At 51.1% G+C, this 12,479-nt stretch overlaps 1 protein-coding gene across 1 annotated transcript in view; it reads right to left on the bottom strand.

Moving 5' to 3' along the window:
• SLC16A10 (solute carrier family 16 member 10) overlaps positions 1-12,479 on the bottom strand; it is a 67,585-nt gene that overhangs the window by 1,320 nt on the left and 53,786 nt on the right. The window contains exons 5-6 of the mRNA XM_057489244.1: positions 9,000-9,143; positions 1,305-1,533 (exon numbers count right to left, since the gene is read on the bottom strand). Coding sequence (XP_057345227.1) covers positions 1,305-1,533; positions 9,000-9,143 — 373 coding nt within the window. The remainder of the gene's footprint in view (positions 1-1,304; positions 1,534-8,999; positions 9,144-12,479) is intronic.

Genomic DNA, 12,479 nt, shown 5'->3' with positions numbered 1-12,479 from the left:
AATCCCTTGAATCTTTCTTTGCTTTTGCCGGACTGCAGGCCTCTGAGCTCTCACACCAGGATATGACATCAGAAAAGTACCTGCGACCAAGCTTTGGCCTCAAAACCCTCCCAGGTCTCTCGGGGTGCCCGACGGCGTGGTGCCAAGGCCCATCTGTCAGCCGGGGACGGCCGGGCCGCCAAGCCAGAACTTCTTCCATACACATGTACCTAAAAATGCTACATTTCAAGCCTATCTTAGACCTACTTGTTGATGAAATGAACTACTTAAAATTATGAAAAATTATAAATTTAAAAGTGAGGATGAAAAAGTTAGGCTGTTAGATACATTTGGGCTTGTCGGCCCTTGGGAGCAAAATGTAAGAACACATACCTGGTGTTCCAATAGATCCTAGGACTCTGCTTCCAAAAACTGTCAGAGTCCTTATTTCTAATCTAACAAAATCCAGGTTTTAAAAGTTACCTTAGTATTTCTAAACATCTGAAACTGTTACTATATGTAACTGTTACTATATAGCCTCTGTTATCTGAGATGTCCAGGGAACACACTGTTCTGAGTATCTGATTCTATATAAGCAGCTGGGGATCTGTCTAGTTAAGTACCAACACATACAAAAAAGGGCACCTTCATTCTGGATAGAAACCTCAAGTAGACAGCATACGGAGACAGATGACTTTCCTGTCTTCTTCCTATCTACCCTCTTTCCTGTCCTATCTTCTGAGTCAGAATATTCCCTATATAACTGAACCTATTATCCCTATGAACACTGACTATGTGCGGCTGTAACCCTGTGTTCCCTCACAGCCTCCTGGTTGCATGTATCAGTGCTTCGCTTCTTTTTATGACTGAATGGAGAGGCCACATTTCATTTATCCTATTCATGTCTGCTGTGAACATTTGGGTGTTTTCCACTAAATGCTATTTTTTCTTTATTTCTCAGGCAGATACAACCTCTACGGGAAGCATACGTATTCAGAAACCTTTCAGAATCATCTCTTTTGAAAAGAAAACTATATTCTCATTCCTCCAAAACACATACCAAGTGAAATACAGGAACTACAAAAGCTTAATGCCCAGAAGCTTACTGTTAAATATTGTATTGAGCATTTTAGGTAAGAACAGGGATAAGGGGCCTCCTCAGCAAACTTTTTCAACATGCCACCTACAGCTCATCTTGTTAAAAACATTACAGAAAAGGCACACACAATGAATCATGATGTATTTTAAATATAAGTTGGACTTAGGACCCGCACCCTAAAAAATGCTAAGAATTAATACAGCTGCCAGAGACTCACTGCAATTACCTGCGATGGGTGGGCCCACAGTCATGGGCACCGACATGAGCCCGAGCAGGAACCCGATGGCCTGGGAGACGTCCTGGGCGCCCACCAGCTCAAATGCAATGGGCGCCATGATGGAGATGAAGCAACCGTCAAAGAGGCCCATGACGAGGCAGACGGCCAGGAGCGCCCTGAAGGCAGTGCACAGCGGGGTCGCCGCGGACATGAGCCCAATGAAGAGGAAGGACAGCACCTGGGGCAGACAGACAGACAGACACCACGTTGGCTCTCCTCTCAGGAAGGATGGACAGACACCATGTCCGCTCTGCTCACAGGGAGGCGAGGACAGCAATGACTGAGCAGCTTTGCCTGGGCTTCACAGAGTTGCTGGGGAGCCGCCTCCCTGGCCCGGTTCACCCTGACTTCATACACAGTCAGCCCCCTGCTCATCTCCCCTGAGCCCCCGGAGCACCTTCCAATTTTGTGGTCAGAACCCGTACAAAAGTCATCTTTGGAGTAGGTATTATAAGGTATAAGGTGTAAGGAGCTTGCACCTCATCAGTGCTCAATAAATATTTGCTCTTTGAGTATCAGCCCAAATTCATTCATCAAACATTTGATTTTTAGATTTTACCTTTGAAATGATATACCCTCTACTGGTATCAGTCCTTTGCAAAATGAAAACACGCCAGCAAGATCAGGTCTTTAAGCCACAGCCCATCCCACGTGGGGGACCCAGAAATGTAAGTTTTAGATATTTAAGTGATCGATTTAAAATATACTGCTTGTCAATATTTCAGACCTGGTGACTGAGTGAGAGATTAAAATAACTAAGCATGATCCGACACGTATTCCGTGGGCATGTACAGGCCACCTCGCATACACTGCGGGCTGGGCCCTACACTGCCCTTCATCTCCACGGAGCGGGTCAAATGTGTTCTTTCATTTCCCAGGGCAAATAAATGTTATGTTCACACTGTACCAGTCTGTGAAGGGTGCAGTCACATTGTGTCTAAGAAAAAAATGCAACTATTTAATTTAAAAATACTTTAGAGCTGAAAAACGTTAACCACTGTCTGAGCTTTCAGCTAGTCTTAATCGCAATCACAGACACCATAACAAATGTGGTGATGATAGAGATACTGCCGTGATCACCAAATGTGGCACAGACACAAGGAGAGAAAATGCTGCGGCAAAAACAGTGCCAGTGGACTTCCTCGATGCAAGGTTGCCATAGACCTTCATTTCTAAAAAACACAGTATCTGCAAAGCCCAAAAAACAGGGTGTGCCTGAATTTTGATTATTCTGATTCCAATTAAGCATTGACTGTTTCATAGGAAACATGCTGCTAATATGAAATGAGAACAGTGAACATTCTATAACATCCTAAGAACTATGTAATCTAATTTTATTATTTTGATCATGTAAATCGATATGATTACCGTGAAAGAACACTTTCTGGTGATGTGTCTCAGATATGCCCTATTTAAGCACCATGAAGTGAAAGTTGGGAACTATTTCGAACGGTCATCTTAGAGTCACGGCAGCGAACAGGACGGAACACAGGATTCTGCTGCCGCGTGGCAGCTACTGTGCTGGGTAAGAGCGGCCGCCCCCCACCAGCCCGGGTCCTGGGGAAAGTGAGTCCGGTGCGCAGCAGGGGTCCCAGGCGCCACGGCCACATACTCAGGGGGTGCAGAGGACAAAACGAGGGCCAGAGAGTTCAATAACGTTTTTAGGCAAAGACCTAATTAAAAACTGAACATTCACTATTCAGAAGAAATGCTCCTTAAAGGAGGTTCTTAAAGACATGTGCCTATAATAGTAACTACCATTTATTTGGTGTTTATGAAATGCCAGGCATGTCTAAGCACTTTAGATGGTGACCCTCCTAACTTTAAAGGTGGGAGCTAACGTCATCCCGGCTTTACAGGTGAAGACAGTGACAGGGGAGAGGTAAAGCAGAGCTGGGGCGCCTGAACCCAGTCTGCGGGCAGGGCAGGGACAGGCGCTGCCGCTCCCAGGGGCCACCCTCCGCCAGTGGGGCTGGGGAGGGAGGGAGAGGCCGTGGGAAGCGGCCGCCCGACCACCATCTCCACCTGCGCTGCTCTCCCTGGGACCACGAGGCACAATGGCCCCCCACAGCCTTAGTGGGCAAAGCACGTGCGGGGTCAGGAATGGCTGCCCTCTGCTCCCCAGGGGCTTTCACACAAGTGGCCCACTGACCCCACAATAAGAAACATGCTCTTGAAAAGGTTTCAAAGTCTAGGTTAAGTCTCTCTTTGAGACCATCATACTATATAGCTGAGTAGATTTTTCTTCATGACTAAAATAGGCTTTCTGGCAGAATTTTAATTAGTTAGGACTCTGAGTTGGCTACGTGAAAAATAAGGGTGACACTCACATTTTCTAGACAACGTAATACCCCACTCTGTGTTTTAATGTTCTACTCAAACCTCCTCTTCTCCCACCCAGCGAGCACGAAGCCGGAGCACAACCCTGCAGGGGGGCACCACTGGGTTAAAGCCTAGGGGGCCACGGTTGGAGGGACAAGGTGAGGGTTGGCTGCCCAAGGGCTCGAGCAAGCGAGCTGTGCAGGTGTGCCACCCGGAGCCCTGGGCGGCTCCCTTTACAGAGAGTCACTAACGACGCACGGCCCACACGTGGGCAGCGCGCCAGCCACCCGGGGCCTCGGGAACCTCCACCCGATCTACACCGTCCCGTCCACTTGGGCCCCTTCGCATTTCTGTCCTTGGTCAGCTTTGTAGGAAGTCATTCACGTAAAGAGGTTCAAACTTAACACCATATATTTTGTGCCTATTACCTCTTCATATTCAACTACAAGCTCTTTTCTCAATTCAAACCATGCTAGTTTATATTCTTTTTCAGTTATTTGACAGTAATTGTTACTTAAAATTGTTAAATTTAAAAACTGTTAAAACATTTTCATTTAAATGTAAGATGTCTTGATGCAACACTTACACCTCTGTTCTTCAGCATTTCTCAGAAAATGCCTGGCTGTCGTAGTGGCGACAGCAGCAGGAAAGGAAGCCCCTTTCCACCGCACGGCTGCATCGGGGGGCGGCAGGCCGCGCTGGGAGGACAGACCTGCTCCACACGCGGGGACAGAGCCGCTGACGGCACCACCGGGGTTCACCCCTCAGGGAAATGCCGGGTCACATCAAACACCAGTCCGCACCCCTCCTGCCACCCCAACCCAGGCGTGGAATCAGCCGAAGTCTAAGGACTCAGTCAATCAAGACCATGGAATAAAACCTCCCTAAAAACCCAAGGGGCCAGCTCTTTGAGTCCCCCTTCCTTTTCTCCAGGGAGCTTCTGTGCTTGTCACCAGGAGGTTTCCATGTGCCACCCAGCTGGACGCGGGCTCCCCGCACACAGAGGCGCCTCTGTTTGCGACCTCGCCCTGTGTACCTCTCCAACTGGCTGCGATGGGTATCTTTATCATATTCTTTAATAAACTGGTAAATGTAAAAATGTATATATATAGATATAGATAGATAGATCTGTAGACACTGGGCCCCAGTGTGAAAGGTGAGTACATTTAGTACTACCAGCAATCTTTATTCCGCCTCAAACAGAGCAGCTCTGGTTAGATTTAAATAAGAGGGTCAGAGGTCCCTGTTCCCTGCTAGGCTCAGGCCCGACCTTAAGGAGGCATGGAGAGCCGTGCTGTCCCTCCGGCTCGTTTCCGCAGAGCTGCCCAGGGAGACGCCTCATGTCGCCACAGCGCGGGCTCGAGGAGCACAGCCCTTTCTTGAGTTGGTTTATGTACCTGGGGACAAACGCCTTCTGCTCTTACCGCTCCCGTTTCTATCACAAGAGAGCCTTCTCGGAGGAGCGCCAGGGGAAGTTCTGCTCAGGAACCCGAATACCTCTGAGGAGGAGACCTGAGCTGCGCCTGAGCAGGCGGAGGCCGGCACACACCGGGCCCGGGCGGGCCCAAGCGCGGCTCCTGTGAACGAATTCAGAGCTGTTTCCGACTCTCAGAGCCTCTGGCTGTGAGCCCAGGACACCAGCAGCTGGCAGCAGAGACCTGCTGGTCCACCACAACCTGAGGGGAAGTTCTCCTAAAGCTCGTGGGGGCCCCCACGCAAACTGCTCCACAGGGCGTCTGTTCAACTTTGTCCACGGCACACGAGTAACACCACCTCCACCTGGCAGAGGGGCTGCGCCCGGCCTAGGCGAGAACACAGGGCCTCCCCGTCTGAGTCCTTGCTCAGGCCAGGGAGCTGCTGAGTGTTCAGCTCCGAACCCATCTGGGAACAGCTTATGTGTGTAAGGCATATGCCCCTTACCTCAAGGTACCTTCAGGAAAATGTGAGGTGCTCACGGAATGGAAAAAAGATGGTGGGCAACTGATCAGTTCCTTCTCCCTCAAGCAGAAGAGCAGCTCACGCAGGAAGATGGCGTGAAAGGGACTGACTTCTCCAAATCACAAAAGCTCATGAGCACATTCTCTGTGAAGTAAACACCTTAGAAAAATGCACACAGTAATACATGGAAGTCCCCTTCGACCTCTTCCCACTGCCGCCCACCGAGGCCCAGCCCCATCAGGGACGCTGCGTAGCCCCTGAGCCGGGTCGCATCTCCTCAGCCTTCCTGCGCACACACACTGCCTGGGTCTGTCTGCTCCACATACGTGACGCGCTGTCCGGCGACAACAGATCCGTGTCTTGGAGAAACGTGGCACACTGCAGGAGCCATCCAAATTCAAAGTTTTCATTCTTTCCTTGTGGAGTTAAAACTTCCAAACCTCTGAAACAGGCTCACACTTCTGAAACAGTTATGTATTGAAGACCCAAATCTGCAGTGATTTAAGTGCTGACCAGAAAGGCCTGAGACCTTGAGATGGCACATGCTCTGGGAACCTCTGTGAAGATTTTCTCAGACTGTTACTGTTCAGCACAGGTCAGTCTCTTCTTCACTCAGCATTTAAAATTGTTAAGCTCAGAACACCTGGAGCCCAGGACCTTGATGGAAATTTAAACTGAGAACTCTTGAGCAAAGGCAGGAGCTATACTCCTAAGCTCTTTGTCACCCGTGAGCAAAGGTCTGTAGCTCAGGACAGCCAAGGCCTCTTTGCTCGGCACCTGTTCCAAATCAGGGTCTACACCTCAGGACTTAGCAGAATATTAAAGTACCTTAAAAGTGAAGGTTTGCCTGGTATAAAGGTCATATCAAAGTGTGGGCGAAGGGTTTGTTTATGTTTATACAGAGGATCAAAGCCTAATTTGGCTACCCAGAAAATGAATTAAGATACGATATGAAGAAGAACTTCCAACATCAACATCCTCTGGAAGAGTCATTCCAGAAGATGATCATCAAAAAACTTCAACAAAGATCCTGGTGCTGCTGCAGTCGTAGCTGCATTCATCCCACCGGTTCCTGGACTTGCCATTGGAATGAAGGAGGAGATATCTAAGCTGGCCTGTGCATACAGTAAAACAACAAATTTGACTGGATCTATACTGTCGGAACTCAACCAAGAATTAGGAGAAGTGCAAGTTGCAGTGCTCCAAAATCGTGCAACTATAGACTATCTACTGTTAAAAGAACATATGGGATGTGAACAGTTCCCAGGAATGTGTTGTTTTAATTTGTCTGATTTTTCTCAAACTATTCAAATTCAGTTAGACAATATCCATCATATCATTGATAAGTTTTCACAAATGCCTAGGTTACCTAACTGGTTTTCTTGGTTTCACTGGAGATGGCTGGTAATTGTAGGTCTGCTTTTGTTATGTAACTATACTCCTATTCTGTTAATGTGTGCGCAATTTAATTAGTACTTTGTTAAAACCTATACATGCTGAAGTTACTCTACAAGAAGATAAGTCAAAGAAATCATCAATCTTCCCATGTTTTCTTCCATCTGCTACTTCTATAGCTTTACTTCTTCCTTCCTAATTACAACCCTTTAGTAGAATTCGTGCCTCATATCGAAAATTACCGAGTATCATAATTCTTCCAAGTGGTAAAGATACCTCAAGACAAATGCTGGGCATTTGCCAGGCCCCTCGGCTCTCCTCTGCCTGCCTTCCTCTGCCAAGCCTCTGGCCGAGGCCGTCCACATCCCCAAGCCCTCAGCTGGTCATGCCAGCCTTTCACGCCAGCCACTCCGCTCAAACCACCCTGTCGCTAAAGCAAATGGAACCTGCCTCGAAGGCACCTGCCTCCTCACAAGCCATGGACGCACCGGCCCTCCTGCCCGTAACACTGCCGCCCCCTTCCTGCCAGTCCGGCCGCCCCTTCCTCCCGCGCACACCCCCGACCTCCGCTCGCCCCGCGGCGCAGTGAACACCGAAGCCTGCAGGACCCCCAGCGGACGCGCCCACACGCTCCGGCTTCAGCCCAGCTTCACCACGCGCCCCAAGCCTGCCGTGGCGGAGACGGGCTCGGCCTCCAGCTACTCGGTCCCTGGTCTGGATGGAACAGCAAAGCCACTCACTCTGTCACCAGATCGCAGACCCAGCTTAGGGGGCATCGGACCCTCATCCCTGTGCCCGTTCGCTGGCTCTGATCCCACTGCCCGGGTTCTTCCGGCCCGACTACCTCAACCGTCTCAACCCTCCCTCTGCCTTCATTCTCTTTTTAAATGACAGCTTTACTGAGATATACATCCACATACCATAAAGTCCACCATTTTAAGTGTATTAAGTGGGGTTCAGCTCTTTAAGGTACAGCATCACCATGGTGTCCGTCTAAAGCACACCACGCCAAAACGGAAGCCCACAGCCACGAGCAGCGACTCCCTGTTCCTCTCCCGCAGCCCCTGCGGCGCGGACCTCCCTTCCGTCTGGGGGGCCGCCTGCCCTGGGCACTTCACAGGCAGGGAGCCATGCAGCATGCGGCCTGCGGTGCCGTCTCAACTCCCGGCCGCTCGCCCACTTCACTCCACCCTTCACGGTTTCTGGATGAAGCGCTATGAAATATAACTCATACCACATCACTTCCTCGCTTAAAATCCTTCAGCGGCTCCTGGTTGACTTGCGGACAGAGCTCACCTGTTCGGTGCCCACAGAGGCCCTTCCCAGCCCGGCTCCAGCCGTTCCCCGGGGCCAGTCGGGCTAGGACGCTTTCTCTACTGCGTCAAACTCTGTTCCCCAGAAGCGCCGCGCCGCGTCACACGCCCGCCTCTTTGCCCAGGTGGCCCCCCTGCTGGGAACACCCTTCTCCGTCCACCCTGCCGCTCCTACCATCCCGCCCGCACCGACTCGGGCCTCGGCCGGTGGTTCTGGAGCCTCTGCCTGCTTCTACGGCCCTTGACCAGCATGCCTGTGAGCCACGGGCGGCCCTGCTTCTTGTCCCCCCTCGACACCGTCAGCTGCTGAGGGCACAGACCCTGTTTCCTCCGCAGTGCCTGGCACATGAGTTTAAAAGAAGCTCAAAAGACACACACGCCCCTGAATTTCACAAGATATTGCAAAAGGCGCGTGGCTACAAGAACCGTGCAGAACATAAAAGGTACTGTTCAGAGAAAGCCAGGGGTTTGGGGGCACTCCGTGATGAAACAACAGGGTTGCTGTTTGGGCGTCAGTTTCTCAGGCTGAAAACCCAAAACACGTACTGATCTGCCCTTGAAAACTGCCTGTAGAACTTGTGTTCCAGAAAACATTTTCATTTTTACAGAACGTAAACAAATCCATGTAAGAAGTCATGAGGCAGCAGCAGAAATTTTGGGAGGGTTAAGGAGATACCTGTAGATAAACCTTCTTCGCGCCAGGCACACAGTCCGCCAGGCGGCCGAACAGCAGCCGTCCGACTCCTGAGGTGACCCCGATGCACATGAGAACCACCTCTTTGTTCTCTTCATCTTGAAATCGTTCATTCACATATTTCATCTGGAGGCCAAAGAGACAGAGGGACACTAAGTGTGGCGGGAACACCAGACAGCTTGCAGGCTTGGGATACGGGCCTTTGTGCGGCGCAGCAGACGCCCACCCCATCCAAACTCAAACATTCACAGTATTCGTCCTGTGACAGTTTTCCATGAGGACATACGAAGCAAAGCTGATGTGGCTTAGCTTGCATAAAGACATTTCCTAAGTGGTCTTTTCCAATTTCTAATGAATCACCAGCACAAACTCTGTAAGTTAACATCAAGCCATCAGCTGAAGGAAAAAAACACATTTGAACACCCCACACACCAGGTCCAGAATAACCCTCGGCTCACCTGTCAGTCACCTTGGCTCATTCGCTGGTCACCACTTCCCACGTTCATACTCCTTAGGATGGCATTAAAAGCTGCCCTGATCTGTCACCCTTCATCTTTGTGCCTTTACGACATACTGATCCTTGACTAAGAAGAAAACTCCAGTGTCTGCAGGACAAATGCCCACATCACAGCAGACTTGCTGGGGAGAGGACACACTTCAGGTGGTCATGGCCACCCAGGACCACTGGTGTTGGCAAATCTACCTCCTGGGCCTTTCTTACTTTAAAGAGGAGTCGGAAATCAGGAATTTTGTGGGAAATGTCGGCACCTTACTTAAATTTAGAGCCCGATCCAACCCACAAAGCCAAATAACACGTGTGTGCAAACTGCATTAGGGCAGCTCTGACCCGGGCCGATCCCACCTGCCCGGCAGAGCGGGTTCACGCATGTCTCCTTCGCGCGGGATGCACCCTCACCGCCGCACACTCCCGCCTCCTTCCCTTCCTGGATCCTACCGGGTCCTTAGGCCCCGCGTAACTCCCATGTCTGCAGCCGCCCGACATCCCCTTCTTGGCCCTGCCTCAAAGCTTCCCTGGCACTGGACCTCGTGCCCCCACCCAGCTTTCCTAGCTTTCACCTACACGTCCCCTTGAGCAAACTGGTCCGTGTCAAACCACACACATAATCTGCCTGCTCCAAAGGCAGCGTGTTCAGCAGAAACGTGTCCTAAGCCTGACCCATCCCCCTTCACAGCCTGCCCTCCCTGCTTCCTGCGGACACTGCGCCATTGACCCAGTACCCGAGGTCGAAACCTGGTACCCTCCTGGGGTCACGCCCTCTCCCTCTCTTTAAATCCATCGTCAGTCTCCACCAGATTCTGGCGGTCCCACCTCCTAAGTCTCTCTGAAACGCTTCCTCTGGACCATGTGCCCACAGCATCTCAGAGAGGGTTCTCCCAGCCCCTCACGTGCCCCTCACGTGGACCACTTACCGCCCCTCACGTCCACCACCACTATAGCCCACTAACATGTCTCTTGCTTGGCGCCCTACCCCTAAATCTCTAACTTAAATACTCTGCGATCACCAGATTAGTTTCAAAATTAAAAACAGCGCTTCTCTGCCCCAGATCCTCTATGGCTCCCAGAGTCCTTCACGGTCAAGCTCCGGCTGCTCGTTTGCCAGGCAAGCCTCCGCCCAGCTGCCTCCTCGTGCCCAGGTCAGCACTGCCACCCCGTAAAGTCGTGCCCAGCCACATGCGGGCTGCTGAGCTTGAAATGTGGCTAGTTTGGATTTGAGATATGCTACAGGTGTGCAACACACAGCAAATTTAGACTTAGTGGGGAAAAAAGTGTCTCATTAATAATTTAAAAATACTGATTTGCTATATGGGTTAAATAAAATATAAAACAAATTAATTTCACTTTTTAAAATGTGGCTACTAGAAAACTCAGAATTACATATGTGGCTTGCACCGTGTTTGTACTGAACAGCGCTGGTCTAAGAAACCCACCCATGGCCGCAAAGGTCAGATGGCCATTGGTGGCGACGACCTCACAGTGCTGGTTCCTCGTGCCCCGGCCGCTCCCGTCAGGTGAGGCGCCGCAGGACGGCGGGCTCAGCACAAAGCCGACGACAATGAACGCCGGGCCCAGGCAGGTGAGCTATGACTGAGCGGTCGTCGGCTGTATTTGGGGCTTGAATCCAAACTCTAACTCACTGACCCACTTCAAGGAGTAGCGAAGGATCTATTACAACTTTAAGGAACATTCATTCGTATTCAAAAAAGCCTGAATTTACTAGTCCATCCGTTGTCCTTTACTAGAGGTTTTCCTGCTCTGCCCCACAGCCCTTAGAAGGAACATGATATGGAATGTATTGGGTCTTTGGAAAAATGGTAAATTTGATAACATCAAATCACGCATAAGTGGAGACAGTTCTTCAGGTGTAAGAGGCATTTCACTGATGTCACCTCCGTGTGAGGCAAGAGCTTCAGCTGCTCGTACTCCACCCCACCCCCTGCCAGCCCAAATCTGCAAACCGACCTCGTTTCTCTGGTCAGTGAGCGAGGGACCCCAAGGGGCTGGGGCGCAGCCTGGGGTGCTGGCCTCTGCGCCCTGGCGGCCCTTTCTCTTCCAGGGAGCAGTCCCTGGGGCTCCGGGGCGCTCTGCTCGCCGTGACTGCCGCTTTTTACGAATCCCTGCCCATCTCTCATCCCCTGGAGAATGGCACGCTCCCCAGTTTTGCAGAAAGCACGGATATTAAGCAAAAGTGGTATCTCTAACGCAGAGTTACATGGATAGGGACGTGAGATGTTGAGCATGCTTCCACATTCAACCTAATTTACTTAAACCAATACTGAGCTTATACGTGAGGCCACCACCTACACAGGAGATGGGGCAGTTGTTCAAAGTAGATGAGCTGAACGTGTAAGTGATTCACATCAGGAATAAGTCATTTACTGTTTTCAGACATTTGTTTAGCCCAGGACTGCACAGCTGTCCGGGCGGCCAGAAGCCAGCCCACAGGCAGCCTGGACACCGCCGGCTCCGGAGACGTCTGCCGTCACCCCCTCAATGATGTCTGCTGACCACGGAAGCCATTTTTGGATTGAGAAAGACCCCATTTACTGTTTGTTATCCGAAGATAACCAAGAACTAATCCCCAAACACCTGCTCATTCTATATCCGCGAATGGAGGAAGGAAAGATGATGGGGGTGGGCTGCCCTCCCGCGACCAGCCCACCTCAAGCACAGGTGGCATGGCCCCTGGGGGTGGCATGCTTCCCACCAGTGGGCTGAAGGGGCTGGTCCTCAAGGCAGGCCCTGGCCCAGAGGGTGGGGCAGCCTGGGAGGGGGACCGCCTGCTGGACGGGCCTCGGCCCTGGCTTCTCCCCTCCGCCTTCGTCCTAAAGAGGATCCAGGTTCCAGAATTCAGAGCATCGTTCTCCACCCTGGACCCAGGCCGGGGCCTTCGCCCTCACAGAGTCCACTGTGCAGGAAGGTGAGTGAGTGGCCATAGTAAA

The sequence above is a fragment of the Manis pentadactyla genome, chromosome 12 (assembly GCF_030020395.1).
Source record: "Manis pentadactyla isolate mManPen7 chromosome 12, mManPen7.hap1, whole genome shotgun sequence".
NCBI lineage: Eukaryota > Metazoa > Chordata > Mammalia > Pholidota > Manidae > Manis > Manis pentadactyla.
This window is presented reverse-complemented; position numbering and strand designations above follow the sequence as displayed.